The 26,850-nt window shown below is 38.5% G+C and overlaps 1 protein-coding gene across 1 annotated transcript in view; it reads left to right on the top strand.

Annotated features, from left to right (window-relative positions):
* Positions 1–13,206, top strand: part of APOB (apolipoprotein B) — a 36,506-nt gene extending 23,300 nt beyond the window's left edge. The window contains exons 26-29 of the mRNA XM_063391826.1: positions 430–8,010; positions 8,466–8,580; positions 9,395–9,578; positions 10,632–13,206. Coding sequence (XP_063247896.1) covers positions 430–8,010; positions 8,466–8,580; positions 9,395–9,578; positions 10,632–12,269 — 9,518 coding nt within the window. The 3' untranslated portion in view covers positions 12,270–13,206. The remainder of the gene's footprint in view (positions 1–429; positions 8,011–8,465; positions 8,581–9,394; positions 9,579–10,631) is intronic.
* The last annotated feature ends 13,644 nt before the right edge of the window (positions 13,207–26,850 follow it).

The following is a 26,850-nucleotide window of genomic DNA, read 5'->3' on the forward strand; positions in this document are numbered from 1 at the left end:
GCAGTTTGGGTTCTCAAACTGCAAAAGGACAACCTGACTTCATTTTCTTCTAAACTCCTCACCATAACTGAGGCATGATAAAGAAAACACTAAAATCCAGTAATGTTATATATGAGTTGTTCTGGAGTCCATCTTCTTAATTTAAGTTTGAATAATGACATTGTTTTATGTCATTTCACATTGTTGTATTTAGTAGAGTAGTGTAGAAACTTAATTTATCTGTAGTTCAAAACTTTAGCTTCAAATATCAAAATAGTAGCCATTTTTACAGAAATATTCAGTATTTACCAAAGCAATTAGGCCTTTAAAACAAAATGGTATAACAGTAATTGCAATTCAAGCAGTAGTATAGAAGTTCAGTGGCATCTGACGAGTTTTCAAAGGTTAAATGTTACACTTAACTTTTTGGGGGTTTTTTTACTATTTCAGGTTCTGGAGACGCAACATATAACGGAAATGGATTCATCTGTGCCTATGAAAATCACCTGACACACAGAGTATTAACATCAGCTTTTAAGCTGTCCGGCAGAAAGAGTTATGTACCAACTCCAGTTGCAAACTACACCTTATCACTTACAGCATCAAGCACTCTGGGTCCTCAGCTGTCATTTTCCAGTGATATTTTTTCTGAAAAGATTAATAACATGAATACCAATAATGTCAAAATGGAAGGGCAGCTGGAAGCAGCTTCAGTGTTTGCAAGAAGCATTTACACTCTGTCTACCACATACAATGAAAAGAGACGGGTTTTAGAAGGAAAATCAAATCTGAAGCTGGATTCTTCATACCTTCAGGCTACCAATCAGTTATCTGGCAGATACAGCGATGGTTTGTTTTCCATTACTTCAGTTTCTGATGTACAGAATGGGCTATTGAAGAACACAGCTTCACTGAAGTATGAAAACAGCCAGCTGAAAATGTCATCTGAAACCAACGGGCGGTATCGACATATTGCAGGTGTCAATAAGCTTGAAGTAATTTTGTCAAAGAAGATGGCAGCACTTCGATCTGAGTACCAAGCCACTTACAAGCAAATCCAGTATTCTGCCTTGTTTGCAGGTTCTCTCAATTCCCAGGATCTTGTTTTCAACACCGATATCTCCCTGACTGATCAGAAGAATCGAGCTGCACACAAGTCATCACTCAATGTCAATCAGTATGGTCTAGCCAGCAGTGCAACCACCAACATGCAGTTTAGTCCCTTGGCAATGCAGAGTGAAATGAATGCCAAGCTCGACACTGCTGGAGGCTCCATGTCACTGTCCTCTTCCGGGCGCTATGGGAAAAACAATGCAAAATTCAATGTAGGTGGAAGAGTGAGCCTAACAGAAATAACGCTGGGAAGTGAATATCAGAGTACGGTTCTGGGTTTGGACAACAAACATGTTCTAAACTTCAGAGTTAATAAAGAAGGACTCAAGTTTTCAAATAATTTGCAGGGATCATTCAAAGAGATTAAGTTGGAGTACACAAATGATTTAAATATTCCAGGCTTATCCTTAACATTTGTTTCAAAATTAGACAACAGCTTCAGCTTTGACAAGTTCCACAAACATGTTTTTGACCTTCAACTAGAGCCTAGCTCACTAACAGCTAAACTGACCAATAATCTTAAATACACTAAAACAGAAGTTTCCAACAAAGCAGAACTTCTTCTAGAGCCTCTGAATATGAACTTGGGTGGCAATGTCAGAGGAGCCCATGGATCAGATGAAATAAAGCACACCTACACCCTTACATGTTCTGGTGTAACTGCAGACTTGAAAACAGACACCGTAGCAAACATTCAAGGCGCAGCAGTGAGTCACAGAATTCATCTGGATGTGGCAGGACTTTCCTCCTCTGTGACCATGAACACCAACTGTGATTCCAAACCCCTCCGTTTCAGCAACGCTGTGCGTTCCACTGTGGCCCCGTTTGTCATCACCGCTGACGTGCACACCAGTGCCAATGGAAAGCTGGTTGCTGTGGGTGAGCACACAGGAGACTTGTACAGCAAAATCCTGTTTAAAGCAGAGCCTCTTGCTTTCACTTTCTCCCATGATTACAGAGGCTCTACCAGCCATAGCTTGAAGTCTAGAGGAAGGTATACTACACTGCTTGACAACAAAGTTCACTTGCTTTTTACTCCATCAGAGCAGTCAAGTGCCTGGAAATTGAAAAGTCAGCTAAATAATAATGTATATTCACAAGATTTCAGTGCTTACAATAAGGCAGAAAAGATTGGTGTGGAACTTAATGGAAGAGCTTTAGCAGATCTCTCTGTAATGGACACATCAGTCATACTACCATTAACATCTGAAGAAGTGAATTTAATTGATGTTTTGGGTCTCAGGGACAGCATATCGGAGCCTCAAGAATTCAGCATCTCTGGCTTCGTGAAGTATGACAAAAATAAAGATATGCATCTTATTAGCTTACCCTTCCTGGAAAATTTTCCAGTTTACTTTGAAAAACTCAGAGGCACAATTCTATCCACACTGCAGACCATACAAATTTACCTTAAAAATATAGACATAGAACAACACATGAAAAAATTCAAGGCAACTTTGAACAAACTGCCAGAGGACATTAATGATTACATGGACAAACTGGATATCAAAGGCAAAATTAGCAGCATGAAAAATAATCTTGTTGCTTTCACAAAGGACTACAGAATAACATCTGATGATCTCCAAATTATGCTGGAAAAAGCCGTGGACAATCTTAAAGGAATACTGTCTCAGCTGCAGATCTATCTGATAGAAGTTGAGCAATACATCAAGGACTGTTACGAGCAGTATGACATTAAAGCACTTATTGCACGGGTTCTTGAGCAAATACTTGAAACAATGACAGCTCTAGATAACAAATATCAGGTAAGAACAACTGTAATCAACATCATTGAAAAATTGCAAGATCTTTTCCAACAATATGATCTTAATGAAATCAGAAGCAGCACTTTGGCTTGGATTAAAAATTTTGATGATGAGTACGAGATTACAACTATAATACGGGACAACCTAAATCTACTCAAGATGCTGATTCGGGATATTGATGTCAGAAGCATTGTGGAAAATTTGAAGCGACAGATTAAAGAGTTTGATGCTAAAGAATGTTTAGAAAAATTTAAGCGATCTTTGCCAATCGAAAAAATTAATGAAATTCTTGAACAAATCAAAGACTTTATTCTAAATTGGATAGACGAATATGAATTATCTGAGAAGATCAGCACTTTCCATGGTCATATGCAAAAATTGATTGTAAAATATGAAATTGATAAGCAGATATATTTTTTAATTGACAGAATGGCAGAACTGCTTAAAACATACAGAATAATAGAAACTGTCCAGAAACTGACCATCTACCTGCAAAATATTGATGTGAAGTTATACTTTGATAAAGTTGTTGCTTTTGTTGATGATGCTGTCAAGAAAGTGCAGACCTATGATTATGAAAAGATGATAAAGCAAGTCAACAAGTTCCTTGACATGGTTATTAAAAAGCTCAAGGCTTTTGACTATAACCAATTTGTAGATGACACAAATAACAAAATTCGAGAAGTGACCCAGAAAATAAATGAAGAACTCAGAAATCTAGAACTTCCACAGAAAGCAGAAGCACTGAAAGAGTATATAAGAGATTTTAGATCTGTGATTTCAAAATACATGGAACAACTAAAGGACACAAAGCTTGCTGCAATAATTAACTGGCTCAGGGAGCTCATAGACTCAACAACATTTGCTAATCTCAAAGCCAAGGTAAATGAACATATGGAAGACCTGCGAGAGAGGATTTCTGAAATGGATATTTCCCAGGAATTCCAGTGGTGTCTTCAGAAGATAAGCCAGTTCTACAGTTCTGCTGTCATATACATTTCTGACCAATGGAACACAGCTTTCAAAAAAATCACTGTGTTGGCTGAAAAGTATGATCTAAAAAATTGGGCTGAAAATTTAAAACAGTTTGTTGAAACTGGGTTTACTGTCCCTGAAATCAGGGCGGTTATAGTCACTATACCTTCCTTTGAGGTTAGCCTCCGAAGTCTTCGGGAAGCAACATTTCGAACACCAGAATTCATCGTGCCACTGACCGATCTTCGTATACCCTCCTATGAGATCAATATTAAGAGACTAAAGGACATGAAAATCCCAATGAAATTTACTACCCCAGAATTTAAAATTCTAAATGCCTTTCAAGTTCCTTCCTTCACAATTGACTTGATTGAAATCAAGTCTCTGATTGTGAGAACAATAGACAAATTCATGTCTCTGGAATTTCAGTTGCCATCTATCGATGTGTATTTGAAAGATCTGAAGATGAGAGATATGCCTTTTTCCGACATTTCTTTCCCTGAAATACAAATGCCTCAGTTTCAAATACCAGAATTATTGATTCCAAAGCTTAATCTAAATGAGCTCCAGATTCCTAACATGAAGATACCAGAGTTCCAGCTCCCACATATTCCACATACTGTGACTGTCCCTACATTTGGCAGACTGTCTGGTGCTTTCAGAGTTACCTCTCCATTCTTCACACTTTCTACACAAGCTGAGCTTCGTAATACCACAACATCTGCAAACAATCCAGAATTTGTTACCTCCATTTCAGCTCAAACAACATCCAAACTGGACTTCCTAGTTTTTAGTGTTATTGCAGATTCACGTCTTCTGGCCCCTGACATGAAGCAGCTGAACCTTAAAAATGCCATGAAAGTCAACCATAGGTTCCTTAAAGTTGATCACACCAGTGCAGTGGTATTTTTGGGGACCTCAGTAGAAGGTGAAGCTGAAACTAGAGCAAATTTACATACAAAGAAAAATTCAGTTGAACTACAGAATCATTTAATGGTCAAGCTGCAAAGAAAAATTTGGATGCAGAGTGGAATGGCATATTCTCACAGACTGAATATTCCACAAGCTGATTTCTCCAGCCAGGCTGATTTGGTCAATAACATGACAACAGAGGTAGAAGCAGGATACATAGCATTTACCTCCACTGGTAAAGGAAACTGGAAATGGGCTTCACCTAATTTCTCTGATGAAGGCACTCATGATTCACATGCCACTTTCAAGATTGAGGGTCCCAGTATTACATTTTCTGCCAACAACAGAATAAATGATAAGTACCTGAAAGTCAACCAAGCTATGAGATATGAATGTCATTCCTTAATGTCTGCAGCACTTCAGATTCAGTCTGAAATTGAGTCACAGCGTGTGGGACGTAGCCTTCTGAATGTGAAAGGCACAGGAGAGCTTCTAGGAATGAAATTAGAATTAACAGGCTCTCACAGTGCTCGGGTCCATGGACGGATTACTGGAACTGTAAATAATGAGCTTTCCTTCTTGGCAAACCCTTCTGAAATTCGTCTTTCAACAAACAATGATGGAAATGTGAAAATCAGCTTCCCAATGAAACTGACTGGCAAAATTGACTTCCTGAATAACTATGGGTTTGCTCTCAGTTCTTCTGTTCAGCAGGTCAACTGGCAAGCCACTGGCAGATTCAATCAGTACAGATATTCCCATAATATGTCTGCTGGCAGCAATGACGACAGAATTGAAGCTCATATCGAAATGAATGGAGATGCCAACTTGGACTTCCTAAACATTCCTCTAAGTATTCCTCAGATTCAAATTCCCTACACTGGAATCAAAACTCCTCAGCTGAAGGATTATTCACTGTGGGAACAAGTAGGCCTGAAGGAATTACTGAAGACAACAAGACAATCCTTTGATTTAAATTTGAATGCCCAGTATGAGAAAAACAAAGACACGCATGCAATCCCACTTCCTTTAGCAAAAGTGCATGAAGTACTTAATAAAAACATCCTTTTATTCAACAAGCATTTTGAGAAAGGGAGAAATGCAGCTTTAGATTTTCTCACAAAGTCATACAATGAAGCCAAAGCAAAACTAGACAAATACAAAATACAAACATCACTGAACAAGATACCACGGACCCTCACGATTCCAGGATACACCATTCCAGTTGTGAATATTGAAGTTTCTCCTTTCACTGCTGAGATGCCAGCCTTTGGTTTCACACTTCCAAAAGAAATAAGCACAAGAGGATTCACAGTCCCAATAATTGGCTTTTCAGTTCCATCTTACACACTAGTTGTACCTTCTTTTGAGCTTCCAGTCCTTCATATCCCCCAGGATCTACGCACTCTAAAGCTTCCTAGATTCAGAATCAGCAGCTCAGCAAACCACATCTTAGTTCCTGCCATGGGTAACGTTACTTATGACTTCTCATTTAAATCCAGTGTAATCACTTTAACTGCAAATGCTGGGCTGTTCAATCAGTCAGATATTGTTGGACATCTCAGTGTCTCATCCTCTTCTGTCATTGAGGCTCTGCAATTTAAGCTGGATGGTTCAACAAGTTTGACAAGAAAAAGGGGGTTGAAACTGGCCACAGCATTGTCCCTGAGTAATAACAAATATCTAGGAGGAAACCATGATAGCACTATCACTCTCTTAAAGAGGATCATGGAAGCTTCTGTGGTAACAAATATAGAAGTTGACACACCAGTTTTAAAAATGAATTTCAGCCAAGAACTTTCTGGAAATACAAAATCAAAACCCACTCTTTCCTCAGGGATAAAATTAATGTATGATTTTAATACTGCCAAATATGGTACCAGTGCTACAGGAGAAATTGCTCACAAATTTGCTTTAGAGAGCCTTACATATTACATATCAGTAGAATCTTCTACAACTGGGGATATTCATGGAGTATTTTACACTGGAAATGCATTTTCTGGAAGTTTAGACCATGAGGCAAATGCGTATTTGAATGCTAATGGAGCTCGGTCATCCCTCAAGTTTGAGGCCCACTCTAAAGCAGATGGACTCTGGACCATTGAAATCAAAGAATTACTTGCAGTTGAAGCATCTACCCGTCGTATTTATGCAGTCTGGGAGCACAATGGGAAGAACTATGCACGATGTACATCTCATTTCACAACAACAGGGACTCAGAAATGCAAAGCAACCTTAGAACTAGCTCCCTGGGATGTATCAGCAGATCTTCAGATTCAAGCCATTCAGCCAAATCCCTACCTGGGCAAGGCATCAGTTAATGAGGTTATTGTAGTGAAAATCAGTCCTGCAAACCAGAAAGCTGGCTGGAAGGGTGAAGGCCAAATTCACTCACTATCTCTAAGTCATGATATGCAGTTATCAAATGAAAAATCAAAGGCAAATTTTTTCATTTCTGGATCTTTGGAAGGATACATGGACTTGCTCAAAGCCATCAAGTGTCCCATTTCTGAGAAGAGCTTATGGGATATTTTGAAGCTGGATGTCACTACCAGTGCTTCCAGGAAACAGTACTTGAATGGCTCAGTCTCCCTCGTGTACACAAAGAGTGAGGATGGTTACTTTTTCCCCATACCTGTGAATAAGCTGACCGATGGCTTCACTGTCAGTATTCCTGAGTTACACCTAAAGGCTCCAAGCCCTGTCCTCAGCACTCCAGAGTTCAGCCTTCCTTTCACCACTCTCCAGGTCCCAGCACACACCATTGACTTGCGCAACATAAAAATTCCACAGACAATAAGCACAATGCCATTCGATGTACATTTACCCACACTGCCAAAGCTAAGATTCCCCAAAGTGGATGTAGGAGTAAATTATGATACAATAGAGGAATATAAAATACCATTTTTTCAGGTGAAAATACCTGAATACCAAATAACTATGTTCCAATTCACTTTACCAAAGAGTGTTTCATTTGGCAGTTTCTCTGTAGATCTAGATGAAGTAGCTAATAAAATTGCAGATTTTGAAATGCCTACAATTACCATTCCTGAACAGAAAATTGAGATCCCCCCTCTGAAAATATCCTTGCCTGCTGGAATTTACATCCCATCATTTGGTGCCTTGACTGGATCTTTCAAAGTTGTTTCCCCATTGTACAATGTCACCTGGAGAACAGACTTGACAAATAAGAAGGACTCTTTTGAACATTCCATTGACTCTACCTGCAGCTCAACATTGCAGTTCCTGGAATACGACCTGAATGGTAAGACATTAAAATTATATACGCCATGATTTTGAGGGAAAAAAAATATTGTAGACTAGGCTTTTTCAGATCTTTTTTCCTCAGGGCTCTGCATATGAAGATGTTTCTGTCTATTTAGCACTGATGTTAGATGACACTACTTTTATCACAGTGGGGATTTTTTCATAAATTACTATCAGAGTCTCAGTCAGTCACCCTGAAGGCTAATATATGTGTGTGTCATATATATAACCATGTTATATCTCATATCCATGAAATATAATGTGAATTTTAAAATGCTCTAGTCAAACAAATGTTTTCATGTCTTTTTATTTGGGGCATTATGGGCATTCAGTTTCTGGAAGCATAATTTGACATATCAGTGAAATACCCCACAACTGGCCATCTAACATACAACTGAATATGTCCTTTGTATTTTTTGTTGGTAATACACACATTTGAAATCTTTTTCACAGTTGTTTCAAACTACGAATATAAAGAAGGCGTGTTTGTTGTGACGACAACTGGCAGCTTTTCACACCGTGACCTGAGTGCAAACTACAAGGAAAATATGACTCTTTCAATATTTGGGTAAAGATTTGCTCTAATAATGTAATTTATAATAGATGTAATTGCAGATGATGTGTTGCTTTGGTCTCTCCAGGGTGCTTTGCAGTAATTAATAAGAACCTGTTTATCTACCCTGCCATTATTGACTGTGTCCTTTTCCCCCTCAAGGTAACTTGAAAGCTGTTTCCTCTCAGGGTTTATAGAACAGCTTTTTCCTCCAGCCCCATGTTAGAAAACCACTGAGATATAAACACAGTGTTTTATAATCAGAGCAGATCCAAATCTAACCATGAACATAGCTGGGTTTCTTCCCAGTGGATCCCTCTGTCACCACAAGCCACTACAGAATAATTTTTATTCACAAGTGCCCACACCAGGGATTAGACTTGGCTCTCCTACTGCCTGTTTTGATCTGCAAGTGTTGTGTTGATATATCCAAGAGACAGAATCAGTGAAGGCAAGTACAAATGCACATAAACAGTAGTGCCTATACTTGTGTAGGTGGAAAAATTACAGTCAGTTTGTAGAAATCTGTAGAAATCTGACAAAAATACAGCCACAAGTTTTGTTTTTCTGCCCTAATTTAATGAAAATTCACAACAGAACTCAATATAGTTTTATCTAAAACAGCAAAATTGGAGTGACATGAAGTTTTGAATGTGTCAGGCTAAACTCTAAGAAACGTGGATAGTAAACCCTACATTTTCTTTTCATCATGAAGGCATTGTTTACTTACATATATAAATGAAATTATAGGTGGTACTATGTTTGTCATAGGGCATTGGGCTTGTACTTTCTGCATTGCCTCATATCTGTGTATTTGCTGTGGTTGCAGACCCGCAGTGGACACTTTATCACTGGACATCATCAGCCCAACTTTCACAGATGTTCACGTGCGTTACCAAGAGAATGAAAGGAAAACATTTGGCTCAATATCCTCACCCTCAGCTGGGACCCTTGCTTATGTCATGGAAGAGGATGATGAAATTCTCCTTGGCAGAGTTTACTACCAAACTCAGGTAAGCTTGATATGAACAATAAAAAGCAAAAAATGTTTGGTGTGGTCAGAGGAAAAGTTCCCTTTTAAATTTTTTGTGTGTTTATGTTGAGACATACATTAACCACCAAATAAAACCTATATTATCAGTAATTAAAGGTTTTATTTCCTACACTGGCCTTACTAAAAACAATATCTGTGTAAAGAGGTGTTTTCAACTTCTTCACACAGCTATTTTTTCCATCTCCTATGGTCAAGATGGCACACCCACTGAAAGTGAAGAATGTACAAAGTCAGTTTTAGATAAGCTACCCATCAGGTTTCATAGATAGCCATCAGGCTACTTAGAATTACTAAATAAGTGACCATTATAGGAATAAGGTGACTAGAACAGGTCAGACCATCTATGAAGTGTCTTTTTTAATCCATTAATATGTTACAATACATGCTCTTATTAGTAGTTTATGACAATAATTTCAGAATTAAAATCTTACCTACCAAAATTATATACTAATTTAGGGATCACAAGCAACTCATAATTCACTATTTATTATAAAAATGGAAAAACTATACATGTAAATATATTCTCATTTGAGGATTTATTAACTACTCCAAGTAACTATCTAAATTGTCTCATTTATTTAAATGATTACAAAATTAAATCTTCTAATATTTTCATATGAAAAAGATGCTTTTCGAATTCACTTTAACTGATTTCAGGAATGAGTAGAAGGCTAATTTTTCAGAGTAATTCACCTGCCTTATGGGACATGATAGGCATTTAATATAAAGGAAGGAAAAAAATCTTATTTGCAGTCAGGTAATAAAAACCAGACTAAGTTATGTTCTAGTCTTGCTCTTTGAAGAAGCTCGAAGTAGCTTGGTACAAGATCATTTCTTCCAATATTACCTTTCAAGATGAGAGCAAACAGACAGCAAACAGACAGCAAACAGACAGTGGACAAAAAACTGGAGAGTGCTTGTCTTAATAAATGATAAAATTAAAGATGCAACAATGAGAATACTGAAATATGCTCATAACTAATACTGGAGTTTTTTTATCCTGTTTTTTCAGTCTGCTCCCCAAAAGAACATTGACATAATAAAAGGTGAGCTATCCCTCAAGGAACCTGACCGGATTCAAATGAAATTCAACTGGAATGAGGATGCTGCCAAAGACCTGCTGTTGGGTCTGAAAGAAAGAATGCCTAAAGTGACAAATTCAGTCTACAGGTATGTTAATCGGTACCATAAGGAGCATATGGGACTGGAAATCAGTGCTGCCACCTTAAAGATGAAGAATATGATGCAGAATAATGTTGAAAAAGCATACACTTTTGCTGCAAACCAAATAGATAAAATAGACAATCAGCTTCGCACAGCCGCCAACGAGGCCTCTGACAAATATCAGGAGCTGAAGTTCGAAGCCAAACGGCTTTATCGAAGAGCAGCAGATGAGGCTGAACAGTTTGACTATCAAAGAATAAAAACAAAACTTTTGGATATTTTAATTGACATAATAGAAGAGTACCACCAGAAAATAAAACACGTAATTGACTCAGCCACTGAATTCCTGAAAACCACAAAATTTCAGGTCCCTGGGCTGTCTGAAAAGTACAGTGGTGCAGAAATATACCTCATGACTACAGAGAAGGTAGCAAAAACTGCTGATGTGTGCCTTTCAAAACTTCAGGAGTACTTTGATGCCTTGATTGCAGCTATCAATGAGCTGGAAGTCAGACTTCCTGCTTCTGAAACAATTCTTAGAGGCCGTAACGTACTTGATCAAATTAAAGAAATGCTGAAAGATTTGCAGGACAAAATCAGGCAGACATTTGCTACTCTTCAGGAAGCTGACTTTGCAGGAAGGCTGAAGCAACTGAAACTAGCAGTGCAGCAAGTTTTTCAGAAGGTAGAAGAAATGGTTAGAAGCTTGCAATCCAAAACCTTTGAAGACATCAAAGTCCAAACACAACAGCTCTACAAAGATGCAATGGCTTCAGACTTTGCCCAGAAGCTGAGATCCTTGACAAAAGACATTAAAAAATACATTTCTCAGTTCAAAGACTTTAGCCAGAAGACATTCCAGGACCTTTCAGAAAAGCTGCACCAGCTGCTCCTCTACGTAAAGTCATTGCGGGAGGAATATTTTGATCCAACTACACTTGGATTGTCAGTGAAATACTATGAGGTGGAAGACAAGGTACTGAAATGGCTGAAGAATATCATAGATGTTCTCGTGGATTGGCACAACCAGTATGTTGGAGATCTTGCCAGCATTGCTACACGCCTGACAGACCAGGTAAGAGAATTGGTGGAAATCTACAGTCAGGAATATTATAACCTTATAACTGATGTTGAAGGAAAAGGAAAACAGAAGATCATGGAACTCTCATCTGCTGCTCAGGAAAAAATCCGATATTGGTCTGCAGCTGCTAAGAGGAAAATCGATGAACACAACAAGCAACTCAAAGAAAAACTCTGGGAGATCTATGGGCAGCTTAGTCAGTCCCAAGAAAAGCTAATCAGTGAAGCCAAAAGGTTAATTGATCTAACTATAGAAAATTACTCTGCTTTCCTGCAATATATCTCAGAGCTTCTTCGCTGGCTTGAGCAAATAACAGCTGAGGGCATAAACCCGTATGTGGCTGTTGGTCAAGGAGAGCTTAGAATACAGGTGCCCCTGGAAAGAAATGCAACACTTCACTGGTGAACAACTTGACACTGAGCGAGTCCTCGGGAGACTATGGAAAATATTCAGCAGTGCATGAACACCTGAATGGACATGTAGAAGAGAAGAAGTAACAAGTTTCTACCAAAATGTATTTAAATATAACAGCAATCAGTATACTGGAGTTTCAGGTAGATATGTTTGAATCTGAATATGTAAATTAAAACTTAATAATCTACACTAGGTTATTTTAATAAGCTTAATAAGCCAATAAATGAGTTCTTTATTACATTTTTGTGTCATTCATTACAACTACTTTTACTCACAGCATAAGGCTTCATCCAACAGTTTTCAAGGTCAATAGGAAGTCTTTTCTTTGATTTCACAGAATGTTGGATCAAGTTAATAATGTGCAATGCATATTGTAAATAGTCACAAAAGCTATGGAATACATAGAGTAAACAGGTTTTAAGATAAAGGTCACATTCATAAGCCAGTTGAAAGAAGACTTGGAAACACATCTAATTCCCAGCATAGAAATACATTCATAGATAAGTAAGGAAAAGATGTATAAAAACATGAATTTAAAAAAATTATAAATTCTGAAAATGACATCAAAATTTGAAATTTAACATAGAAATATGAACATATGTAGAAATCTGACTCCTGGAAAATAGCAGTTAATAATACAGTTTTCGTAATAAAAATTAATTTATGCCTGTGTCAGTTTTCAGACAACTATGCCAAGAATTTTATGAGTTTTCTTTCTACTGGCTAATTTATATTTCAGAAATACAGGGTTTTCTCACCTGTTTCCCCATGATATTTCTGGTTTCACTTTAAAATTGTCTGTTTTTTACTTATTTTGAGTTTAGTTAAGTGTCAAAGTTTCACGGACATCACTGTGTATGATGGGAGTCAAAAAGTTTTTCCCTTATAGGCTGAAGCCTAGACCATTTAAATGAATTGTCAGTTTAAAGATTAATTTAAAGCATGTTGAAGAAGTCCCTCACAAAATAAGACTATTTTTAACTAGAAAATATGGTGACCTGCAATGGTGTACTGTATAGACAGTCCTAGAGAAATGCATGCTCAGGCTGAAATAATGTTGCCTCTTTAAGAATAAACTTTTTGACAAACAACATTAGAAAGTTTGTGCACATGTCTATTTTGATACAATCAGTTCACTCTGTAAAATGTTTGTTGTTTTTCATTAATGGGAAAACAGAGAATCTGTTTGGTATGATGGAGTACATACATGGTATGATGGAATACATACATGAAGGAATGGAGCACCAAGACTTTGATATCCCTATTGATAGATAATATTATTACCTGAGTAACTCAAGCAGTAATGATTCTTACCAGATAAGCTGCATTAATCCTGAAATCAGAATCTCACAAGCACGGTATTATGCACACACCTATCCAGCTGTCAGCAAGTGGGGATCCCTTAGAAAGTAAGGTAAATCCATTTTCTCTTCAGAGATTTCAGCCATCACAATTACAGCAAAAATCCTCAGAATAAGAGATAGAATAGTCCCCTGTGAACTATAAAATAAGTTTTGATTCTGAATAGAACTAACCTGCATATGTCGCCCTGCCCAGGAGAACCAAAGGTATAAAAATCCCTGTTTACATGTTCTCCTGAGCATCCCAGTAAAAAAGATATTGGCTGCAGAGCCCTTTCACCTTCCTTCACAAGGAACCTGAAGCCTATGGGTCATCTGATCTTTATTGGATGTCAGATTGCACAACTCATTTCCCTGAATTTCACAAACGTTTAAGCACAAACAGATTTCTCAGACACTGACTGATTTTTGCTTCCCCTCATCATGACAAACAGCCCTGTGAAACAAAGGACAATAGAATAAATTATAATAGTTATGGGAGAAAAAAGATTTAAAGTTTCTTTTTTTTCTTTTGTTTTCCCCCTCATGTCTATTTATTTCTGCCCATCATCCATCGCTCTTGGAAGGATTATAAATGCTAAAAAGGATTTACTTATAAGGAGTGGGTTAACTGAATAATAAATATGCCAAATAGTATAAATACTGGCTCTTATTGGCAAGAGTGATGCTTCCCAAGAGCAAACACAATAGTTTGCACACTAAACTGTGGTTAGAGGTTAGAGGAGACTTCCAAGTCCCGCAGCAGCGTTGCCGCCAATTGGATTAAAGCTCTCGATCCTGTAATCGATGTGCCATCTCACAGTCCTCCCACAGCAGGTCTGGGGAGGGCCTAGAAGCAGAACATTGCTCTCAAAATTGATCTTACTGGAACTTATCCTTTTGTAATCCCACACCACAGAGGTCGTCTCAAGCACCCCTTTGAAACTTGGGCAATATTTTGACACAGGAAGGTGTTGTTTATGTTTGTGTATGTGCATCCCACAAGCACATACAACCATCACTTTAATTTCCATTCCTTTTCCTGTTGTTTTCTTTCAGGAGCTAGCATATTTGAGCCTTATTTTCCCTGTAGCAAGTTACAGAAATATAGACAAAAGCACAATTATTCAAATTGTGTTGCAAATTATGAAATGTTTGCAATATAATAATATGTAATATTATTAGTTCTTTTTTGACTTATTTTCAGTCTAGTTTATATAATAGAAAATATTCTATTTCATTAAATCAAATTCTATGGAAGATAACAGGGAATCAGCAACTATCTGGGGCTCAGTGACTCCTTTTCTTTTCTTTTCTTTTCTTTTCTTTTCTTTTCTTTTCTTTTCTTTTCTTTTCTTTTCTTTTCTTTTCTTTTCTTTTCTTTTCTTTTCTTTTCTTTTCTTTTCTTTTCTTTTCTTTTCTTTTCTTTTCTTTTCTTTTCTCTTTTCTTTTCTTTTCTTTTCACTTTTCTTTTCTTTTCTTTTCTTTTCTTTTCTTTTCTTTTCTTTTCTTTTCTTTTCTTTTCTCTTTTCTTTTCTCTTTTCTTTTCTTTTCTTTTCTTTTCTTTTCTTTTCTTTTCTTTTCTTTTCTTTTCTTTTCTTTTCTTTTCTTTTCACTTTTCTTTTCTTTTCTTTTCTTTTCTTTTCTTTTCTTTTCTTTTCTTTTCTTTTCTTTTCTTTTCTTTTCTTTTCTTTTCTTTTCTTTTCTTTTCTTTTCTTTTCTTTTCTTTTCTTTTCTTTTCTTTTTCTTTTTTCTTTTTTCTTTTTCTCTATAGTCTTCATCATCTGAAGACTATAGGGAAATTCTATAATTCATCATTCTCCTAAATGCCAGAGGGGCTTTTCTTTGTAATTTACAGCAGGTATCAGACATAGAGCAGAACTGGTTGTAAAAGTTTAATTACGTGAAACATTTTAACAAGAAATTGAGAGAACAATATGCCCTGCTCTAACTAAGTGATTGTAGAAATAACATTGACAAGAAACGTGTGTGTTCTTAAATAAAAAACTTTTGCAGACTTAGGACAGCAAAATGTTCCAGAATTTTAGATTATGCAACCAGCTAGAGCTGATCTTTTATTAAGTGATTTAAAAGTACATGCATAGTTTGCTGCATATCCAGAGATTCTAAATACTTATTCACATCCACACACACCATCATCCATCTCTGGTTCTAAACTGTGCTATTGATACTTTTAGAGCAACTGCCATTACGGCCTACTGATACCTTTCAAAATTTATATTAAAATATTTAGTTGTTCAGTAAGTGACACCAAAATTTGTACGACTCTTCTGCTGGCAGATTTATTGCCCAGGTGGGAAACCAGAATTTATTAAAGGCCATGCGGACATACAGAATTGCTCATATTCCATTTCTACACAGCCAAATCCTGGCCCAAATGAAATCGATAGCAAAATGTCTATTGGCCTCAGCAGGAGCAGGCTTTGGCCAGTTAGGTGTATAACTTGAGAACCACTCTGGGATCCTGTAGGACAAAGCTATTATTGTTATCTATAAAATCTACACAAAAATATCATTGAAAAAACATACAGACAAGAAAATTAATCACAACAAATTTGAGACAGATCAGAATGAAGCTTGCCTGTACAACATTATTCAGAGCTTCTTCATAATTTTTTATCCAATATTACTTAGAATCACAGAGGAAGTCTGCCAAAGCCAAGAATTCTAGGTTCTGGTCCCAGGCCCTAGGCATGGAAATATACACATACATCTCATCACCTTTCCCTCATTTCATTATCCATTCAAGGCATTAAGGGAAACTGGGACCTTACAGAATAAAAGCCTATGTTGGATGTTTGCAAGACCCAGCTGGGCAAATTCTTGAGCAACACGATCTGAGTTAAAGCTTGCCTCTGTTAGAGAAGTAGGTTGTACTAGAGGCCTACAAGGCCCTCTACAACTTGAGTTACTTTGTGTTACTTTTTTACTCTTGTGACTAAATTGATATGGCTTTAGGTTGCCATCTCTGATGCCGTACCTGCCCTTTGGTAAATGGTTCATGAGCAGTTGGCTGCATCATTATTTTAATATATTATTCACAGACAGAAAAGTTTCATGGTATCCCTACATGCAAATACATCCTCATTCTGATTGCAACCATGTGGCATCCTAAAATTCCCTGAAGCATTCCAGTAATTTAAGCCTTCTCAGCTGGTTCTGCATCTTTCCTCTTCTATGCTTTTCATGTGAATACCTGTGCCATACCAACCATAGACACTTTCCCAACATGCAGGAACTGCTGTTATGATTATTACCATTCATATTCTGACAGCCTGACTGTGATAGCTGTTAATAGAACAAGATGCATATCTTCTCAGAGTGGCTGGAGAAGGATCCTCTGCTAGGCTGGGCATTGTCAGAGTGAGAGGATCAAGTACATGAGCAGCAGATCCACCACAAACCTGGGGAGGTAACAAAGGTCAAATGCCTACACAATGCATCTGTTGTGAAGTATTTGCCAGGTATTTGCTGTAAGCAGAGACTCACAAGTTATAACCTCTTATTGATTTCCCAGCAAATGAACTCAAGAGGACATGTTAAAAACAATCTTGAATTTATGGATAAATCTATTAATCTACACTGCCTTTGGGACTCAAGGAGCAAGTTCTGGTCTCTAAACAAGTGATACGAACTAGCTCAAACATTATATAGCACATAGGAAATAGGACTTGGAACAACCCTCTGTTGAGGTGTCCAAGTTTCCTCTAGGAGTGAGCCAAAAGCCATATGCAGCATAGGTGCCTGGGGGACCTGAGACTTGCTCTGAAGCAAGGAGTGAACCAAATGTGCAGCAGAGAGAGCATGGAGAATGAAAATATTCACTGCATCTACCAGACATATGGCATGGTTAGATACTTAGAGGAGGCCATGGGGGTGAGTAAAGATGGTCTTAATTAGGGCCATGAATGAGGAAAAGTATCAGACCAACAATTTTTAAAGTGCTGCCTGCCACTTCTGTTACGCTACTGAAAGAGGCTGGTGACTCCTGAGTTTCTGGGCAACCTGATTATTCTTACAGGGATAATATTCTGCTCTGGTTTCTGTGCAGCTTTGACTAAGGATGGAAAGGAAACACTTAGCCTCCATACCATACTTTATATTTCCCCATGTTTTCCCTGCTACCACTACCTCTGCCACAGATAAGATGTATTCCAATGTTGTTGCCAAGTAGAGGAAAAAAGTTAACATACTTCTTAATTTGTTTTTTTTCTGTAGTATATTTTCTGGCATTTGCAATGATTACAGGACTTTATTTCTGAAAAACTTGATAGTACTTTTATTCAGAACTGTTTTCTGTAGAAAGTATTCATCTCTACCACTGCTCTGAAAGCAGTGGTAATTATAGTTCTCTTGGTAGGTTTTATCTGTGGGACGTTTTTGCACTGGGACCCTCAGAAATTTCTTCATCTGCTAACATATTTTGTCAGCAGTCTCATAAACAGCCCCACACAGTGTCAACCAGTCACTCTAAAAGGTCATTTGTTTCTTGCCTTCTAACACCTATGATATCCTTAAGTTTTAAATCAGTGGCTCTCTTGGATGGAAGCAAACATTTAAACAGCATTACAAGATGCTATTAGGCCCCTACACTAAGGCCACCAGATCAAACTTCTGCATTTAGCCAGAAACTCCCCATTTCCCCAGTATATGCTCACTCCTTTAGACTTCACCATCCCATTGAGACTGCATCACATTATGCTGCTAAAAAGGAAGAAAAAGGGAAAAGTGGTGTCACTGTCTCCAAAGTTCAGCATAGGTGTTAATTTAATTTGTTTCAAGATTACTACCTTTGAATGTTCTCAAAGAGAAGCTGGATTAAAAAAAAAAACTCTCACCAACACCTACTACCTCTGTGCTGCATGACACTTTGCACTGACATTTCCCATTGTTAGCAGGCTCTTTGTCTCTCCATAACACTCTTTCTCTGTTGTTACTTTATTTGTTTATTTAATAAGCTTTTGTTTTTCTCTATGGAAATGACTGGCTTTTAACTACTTACAAACAATATGGACAGTTATGCAAAAGCATTTCATTTTAAAGCTGAAGAACAGAAAGCCAGCCAAATCTGAAGGAACACACATCTCTCACACATAGCCCATATTCCAGCAGCACAAACCCCTCAACCTCTCTCTCTCAGACACATCTGTCTGTATGTGCAAACGCCCATGCAAACACACGCACACGTACTATGTACATTACTGTCAAGTTAAAAGCCTAAAGCTAATCCTTAATCCTTAGGTCATCCCCTTCATTTCAGCACATCAAGCCAGCCAAGCCTTCCCAATATGCCTGTCAGCAGTAAGCTGATGTAACTCTTCCCACTCAGGACCCATTAATTCAGCAGTTTCATCAGTGATGTTCCACAAGGTTCATCTTCCAAAACTTCAATTTTTGTTTAAACACAGAATCAGAAAGTTATAGTTTTGGGGTCCTGTGGGGAGGGAGCTTTCCTTTTTTTTTGCACTCCATTTCAGCTGAAATGTGCTGATGAATTCATTGCACAATTCTGTAAAGTGATACAGTTGATCTTATTCAACAATGGCCAGTTCCTCCTTCAAAAGATTTAAGCCTAAATTATCTAATCCTTTTAGAAACACACTTTTTTAAAGAATTTTTTTTTTTATATTTTGCTAGCCCAGTAATGACCTGGTGACTTCTTTGCGGTCATGTGTATGTGTGTCATCTGCACTCTATGTTGTCCCTCTTCAGGTTTCCACTGAACACCACTATCTTTTTGCTTTTTACAAATCTTGATGTACACCCCATGCCTGACTTCCCTTAAAATTTGTTACCTACTGAAGAGACAGGATCAATTTTTAATAGCTTGTGTTCTGGATTGGGGTCCAGTTCCTAGGCCAGTTTTTTATCCACTGCATCATTCATCCACCTCATTTTCTCATATATTAGTTTCCCATGAGTAAAATGGGAATTGTACTTCTCTGCTTTTCAATGGAATTTTCAGAATGAAATTGGCTCCTGACCTGGAGATAATCTGATAAATCTCAAAGTGCTGAAGACCATGGAGTAGATGAACACACTGTAATGGCAACAAGAAATCAAGATACTTGTATTGACTTCCCTCTCTCATCATCATGTTTATTGTTTTAGAAACTTGGAGTTGATTTCATGTGCTAAATCACTCAGAAACACTCTAGTCCACCCCAAAACCATCATACATATTGGGCATCAAACATATAACACTCTCATACAGATAAATGATCCGAGGAATGGACTCAACGGCTGCTAGCAGTTAATTTATATCGTGGTTTCACCATAAACTTTTAACTTTGGAAATAATCTGCCGCCCGTTTCAGTTTTTGGCTGCCACATAATGCACCTTTGTGAAGTCACTTTTCTGTCTAATAGAGATATTTCTTTTTACGGGTGAACTTTTGTTTAAAAATAACAAATAGTAATCTCATTTACCGTGCACAAAGAGTGTGCTACTTAACTGTATGTAACCAAGTCCCATTTCGTCTGGTTTAATGTTTAGCAAGGCATGCAAACTAGTCAATATTAGAGGGAGAGGATGATTTATTTAATAAAATTACATTCCCTTTTTTCCCATTAAAAAAACAAATAATTTTAACCAGAAAAAAAAGTGTTTAAAACAGAAAAGCATAGCCTGCAAAGATTGATACTGAAAAGTCAGCACATATTAGAAAATCTGATTCTAAGCTCAGCTGCTTCTTCACCCTGTCTCCGCTCCTGTTCTGGGCCTGGTGTGCAGCCAGTCTCTGTTTCTGAAGCCGAGTACTCCCACAGTGAATACTGATATCCACCATAATGGAGTTAGCAGATAGCCCATTTGTTCCGCTCTGGATAAGGTTGCAAGAGAACATTTTGAGCACACTTTGTTCCTTTGGGGAGGATAAAATTTAGGATATATATAGATATAATGTGTAATGTGCAATGTCTAATATATACATTTGCATGTTATATCTACCTGTCTGTACTCTCCTTGTGACAAGAAGTTGAACAGGAGTCAGCAGTGTGGTCTTTGCCCACGAAGGCCAGCTGCATACTGGGAGGTTGTAACTAGCAGATCTGTGAAGAGATCCTTCTCCTCTGTTTGGCATTTGTGAGACCACAACTGGATTACTGTGTCTGGTTTGGGGATCCCCAGTGAAAGAGAACCATGGACATACCAGAGTGAGTTCAGCAGTGGCCAGCAACCTACTCAGGGGGCTGGAGCACACAGCATGCAAACAAGTGGTAGATGGATGGGTTTGCTGAGTCTTAAGAGGAAAAGCCTAAGGAGAGACATTCTTTCTGTTTTCCATGACCTGTTGCATGGTTATAGAGAAGACAGAGTCAAGCTCTTCTCAGAGCACAAAGACAAAAAGCAATAAATAAAAGTCATATAAAGGATAAAAAAATGCCCTGTGAATAATCAAATGCTTGCACAAATCCAGGAGAGGTTGTGGAATGTTCTTCTTTGGATGTGTTCAGAACTCATGGGAGCATTCACAAACAACTTCATCCGACTTCAAAATTCAGCATAACTGCCAAGTTAGTCCTACATTGTGTAGGGTATTGGATCAGACAATCACAAGAAGTAGTTTACACTGAATTATTCTATTTCATGGTGAGACCTAAACCCTTTATGGGGTTTGCATCCCAGAACCACTGACAGGCTGCCAATTCGCACCTATTTAATGACAGAGATTTCTCAAAGAAAAGCTTAGTTATGAATGTCCTACACAGGAAAATCTTCCAGTGGAACTCACATTTGACCATGCTACACAAATGTTTATTAAACATGACTTCAGCAATTCTTGTGTTCCCAAAGCTATTCAGTGTAAATGAACTGTTCCCCAGTAACATTTCAAGTCACAGAAAATTGCCCTACACAACATTTAGTAGTCATAGAGTCCCTGCTTTGCTGCTGTTGTTTATCTTCAACACATGTAGAAATTGTTTTGGAGGAAGGATGGGCCAGTAAATGTGATCTTTTGTTTTGACGTAATACATTCCTCTTACTCATTAGATGCCTTTTGGAGATTAATCTAAGAATGTTGCTCTTGCAGTCGACCAGATAATGCTTCCTTTTTCTTTTGGGGAAGGGATGTGATGTCTTTTTTTTTTTTTTTTTTTTTTTTTTGCTAGAGCAGCTCTGATACTTTATGCATTTGAGCCTTTGTTCTTAAAATAAACACATAAACTTGGCATAAAGTAAGAAGTAGTAGAATTTGTTTGTTATTAGAATGCACTTGTGATTAGAAGAACCATTAACCAGCAGCTGTTCTTATGCACTGTGTGAGATGACCACACTTTCCCTGCATATTTTGGAGGGCAAGAATGGCATGTGCTATGATGCTAAGAATCTCACAAATGTCAAGGATGCCTTTTAAATTACATTTACTGCTCTGTTTCTCCAGCCAAAGAAGCACTGTAGGAAAACAAGGGGACTCTGATCAAGACAAAGACCCTATATCCAATTATTTTTACCTCTGAGCTTGCCTTTTGCTATCAGGTTGTCAAGTATAATTTTCTTGAGATGGTGTCCACTCAGAGAAAAAATAAAAAAAGGAATATTCATGCAGACATGCACATCCTCCTAAGAGTGTCTGTTGCACTGTTATGTGTACACCAGAGGTCGTGGAGGAGCCCTCTTTTCCAGAGGGCTGTAATCTCTTCAGTCTCTTCTATATAAAGTTTTTTATGCCTTTTTCATATCTGTTCACATATTGCCCCAGAAGTGTCTGGTAGGGAGCCATGGTAGATTTCTTCATATTTTGCCCTTTGTTGGCAAGTGGGCTTGACCTTTAAGATCATTGAGTCCAGCCATCAATCTGACACTGCCAACTCCACCACTAAACATGTCCCTAAGTGCCACATCAAAATGCCTTTTAAATACCTCCAGGGATGGTGACTCAGCCACTTCCCTGGGCAGCCTGTTCCAGGGCTTGACAACCCTTTCCATGCAGAAATTTTATCCAAATTGCCAAACTAAACATCCCCTATTGCAACTGGAGGCCATTTCCTCTTGTCCTTTGCTTGTTATTTGGGAGAACAGACTGACCCCTACCTGGCTACAGCCTCCTTTCGGGGAGTTGCAGAGAGTGATAAGGTTCCCCCAAGCCTCCTTTTCTCCAGGCTCAACAGCCCCAGGTCCCTCAGTAGCTCCTTATAAGACTTATGCTTCAGACCCTTCACCAGCTCCTGCACCTTTAGGATCTCCCTGTTTCAGAATATTCACTCTTCCTTGCACTTCTTTGCCCTTCAGGCAGAGGCAAAGTCCCAGCTGGTACCACATTCTAGTGCTACCAGCAGCTCACAGTTCCTCATAGCCTTTCACCACCTTGCCTCTCTGTACCCCACCACAGTCCTCCTGGCAGCTGGAAGCTCTATTCACAATAAACCTGCCTGGAAGAACTGAGCAGACATCAAACTAATGTCTTTATACTAATTATCTATAAAGCTGATAATTATAATTATCTGTAAAGCTGATTTGTCTCTAAAGGTAAGACTGATTGCAAATGGGGAAAATATCATTGGTCTATAGATTTCGGGGTGCAAAACTCTTACACAACAGTCAGGGGAGGACAGATTCAGGAAAAAACAGGGAAAAAAGCACAGATTCATGAAAAGTAGTACAGCCCATGGAAGCCAAATAGTGGCTCTAGGACAGGGTCATTATCCAAGTGGTCACTCATGATTAAGGGCATCCTGGGCTGAAGAGTGAGAGAGCAATAGCAGCAGTGAGAGCTCTGGCCTAATGTTGGGCTCTACAAATACATGGATTCAAGGCGTGGGGAAAGAATCTTAAACCAATCTTTTCCCCACAGTCAGTACATGCACAGACCTCACATCGTGGCTTGACCTTCACTGGTCCTGAAACACTTGAAGTACATTACTTCTGGCAGCTCTACAGTGGGGTCAGCAACCTCCAGCAAGAGCCAGTAACAAAGAGCTCAGGTGCAATAACATCTTAAATCACCACAGCTGCTTGTTTGGTGTGCGTGAGTCACAGGTCCAAGTGGATGAGTATAAAAACCTAAAGGTTAAATCTATATTAGTAAACTAAATAGTGTCAGGGCCATCAAGCCATCTGGAACAATCTGACGCATCCATAATATTAAACTCTCTTAACCTCTAGCACAGGACAGCTGCCTGCATGTTGCCTGCTGGCAACAGTCCCTGGCCTGAACTAACTCACAAGCCATACCTAGGAATTGCTTGGGAGGTTGTTAGTTGATCTAGGCCAAAACCACACCAGGGACTCTTCTAACAATTGAAAAGTGTGGATGAGTGAATCCCAGTGCCTGTGCCCATGCCCTGACACTGTTTAATTTACCACAATACGTGTACCCATAGTTTTCCAAATGTGTCACTAATCCATCTGCTGTCTCTAGGTATTTTGGTCTTTGAATTTATATATTTGAAACATATGCAGCCTGACAGAACCTCTTTACTCTACACACTCTTAATTGGTGTGTTGGCATACAGCACCCAAAATTCCCTCCATAAATATACATTTTTTAATGACTGCAAATGAATACATTTCTACTTGGAATAAAACCCTCCATGTTTGGTCAAGCCAAGCATACGTTCAGAACTGGCACAGTCTGGAATGCACATCTGGAATGTATGATGGCGTTAAGAGACCCTAAATACCAGAAGAGCAACAAGCTGGGCTTCTGAACACAGCACTTATATTTATTGCACAGGCTTTGATATTCTCTGGTTGTCGAGCCTCTCTGGACATCACTGTGGTGTGAAGAATCTTGGTGCTTTTTAACCCATCAAATTTTGGTAAAATTCAGCAAGGTCTCTGGTTCTGGTCCCACAAACATGTGCCAAAGGTAGACTTTTTGTACAACACTACTTCTAGAATTGCATGAAGATTTTTCCATTTACTACCAAGGGCACCACTGGTTTGAGCACACTTCCTTTTCTACCCCTCCCCATCCTTTCCCATGGACAAAGGCATGGGTAATTATAACTTAGGGATAGTAAATGCAGAAACCTGAAAATCTGCAAAACAAGCCCAAAACATAGCTCTCCTCATTTAAACTGTTGGCTTCTTCTTTGCTTTAATCTGCTTTCCTTCCATATAAAATGTGATTTTTTTTGAACATTACCATGCAGCATTCTTTGTTATCATTCAATTAGTCCATTCCTTTTACCAATCCTTGAGTATATCTCAATTCTTTAGATATAAAAAAAAATCACCTTTCACAGAAAAGCCATGGGCCACAGATTGCTCCCCAACTCTTTGAAGAAAGATTCGGGAGCAGGAAGTTTCTACCTTTTAAATTTTTTTTTCTCCCAGTTGTTTTGACAATGATTACTTTTAATGTGGTGTCAATAAATCCATTCAAATCTGGAGCAATGTTGGCTTGACTAAATAACAAAAATTTCAAAAATTACCTTTCTCCTGTATATGTTCCAATAAACGGAGTCATGTTATACTCAATAGTAATTATAGGTGACCCTATAAATTATTGTACAGTGATTCATGTTATTCTATAGACTTTAGGTCATATACTTCTCTTCAAGCTGAAAGTGCTGCAAAGGATATATTAGGCTCTAGAGGAAACAGGGAAAGAATATAGTGTACACTTCATATTGGTATCACGGGAGACCTGGCTGTGAGAAAGCACTTTCCAGCAAAATATACTGAAATTACTGCAATGAACCTGAGCTGAAGAAGCAACTGTGTGTTTCCCTACTGACTTCCGAGAGGGAGGACCTCAGTTTGTCAGCAGAAACAGTGATTGGAATTAAATCTCCATAAATTCTTTGTCTGTTCAGCATTACACAGAAGATTAAACATAATAACATGGTTTTGTTTCAGAACACGATTTGTGGGGTAACGTGACACAATATAAGAATTGAGACACTTCATTCTCTCATAAAATTTTCTTCAGTCTATCTGAAAACACTTTCTGTAGGAGGTAAATAGACCTAAATTTCAGAGGTGGGAAACAAGCATGAGCAACTAAAAGTGAACTAAATGTCCCACTTAGATTCACAACCACTTAGAACCTGGGAGTATGCTGGCCAAGGCACATATTCCATCTTTCTGATTTTCTCAGCCATTTCTTCTGCACTTAATGTGTGTCTCCTAGAGGAATAAGTGCATACCTGTCAGATCTGCAGCAGTTGGATAACCTCTCACTGCTCAGTTGACTGACAGAAACCCAAACTTTGAGAATCAATCAAAGCTGGAAGGAGAAAGGAAGCCACCACAAAACTAGGAAATCTAGTTTGCCCATCTCAGTTCCTTTGATTTTGGAACTCTACTGATTCTGTGTTTTGCCTTTAATTTTAATTAACAGACAGAAGTGTTTTGTTCTAGGAAAACATTTTTTACTGAAGATGAGCATATGGCTCCATGACCAATTTTCTGTCTACAAACACTGAGCATAACCAACCTTCACTTTGCCTTACAAATTCACAACATTGAAAACAAGACTTTTTTTTCCATATCAATTCTATCTGGCTGATCCCACCTGTGGGCTGCCCAGACAATGCTGGGAGGAATTGGCTGCAAATCAGGTCCAAGGCTCCAACAGGATCACTCCAGTTTACCCCAGCTGGTATCTTCATGGTTTTCTTGAACCTCTAATCACATCACCAGCATTCTGGTGTTGAATATATGGCAGGCAAATGGCTGGATGGATGGAACTTGAAGTGGGCTGTCCCAGACCAAGCAGTTCATCCAGCCTCTTTCTTTCCACCTCACAGTGTGCAGAGCTCAGGAGAAGTGAGCTGTGTGACCTTCCCTGCAACAGAAGGTGGTCCTGAAGGGCAAAGAAGTGCAAGGAAGAGTGAATATTCTGAAACAGGGAGATCCTAAAGGTGCAGGAGCTGGTGAAGGGTCTGAAGCACAAGTCTTATAAGGAGCTGCTGAGGGACCTGCGGCTGTTGAGCCTGGAGAAAAGGTGGCTCAGGGGAGACCTTATTGAGAGGCTCAGGGAAGACCTTATTGCACTCTCTGCAACTCCTCGAAAGGAGGCTGTAGCCAGGTAGGGGTCAGTCTGTTCTCCCAAATAACAAGCAAAGGACAAGAGGAAATGGCCTCCAGTTGCAATAGGGGATGTTTAGTTTGGCAATTTGGATAAAATTTCTGCATGGAAAGGGTTGTCAAGCCCTGGAACAGGCTGCCCAGGGAAGTGGCTGAGTCACCATCCCTGGAGGTATTTAAAAGACATTTTGATGTGGCACTTAGGGACATGTTTAGTGGTGGAGTTGGCAGT

Source organism: Prinia subflava, chromosome 2, assembly GCF_021018805.1.
Source record: "Prinia subflava isolate CZ2003 ecotype Zambia chromosome 2, Cam_Psub_1.2, whole genome shotgun sequence".
In the NCBI taxonomy this organism is placed as follows: domain Eukaryota; kingdom Metazoa; phylum Chordata; class Aves; order Passeriformes; family Cisticolidae; genus Prinia; species Prinia subflava.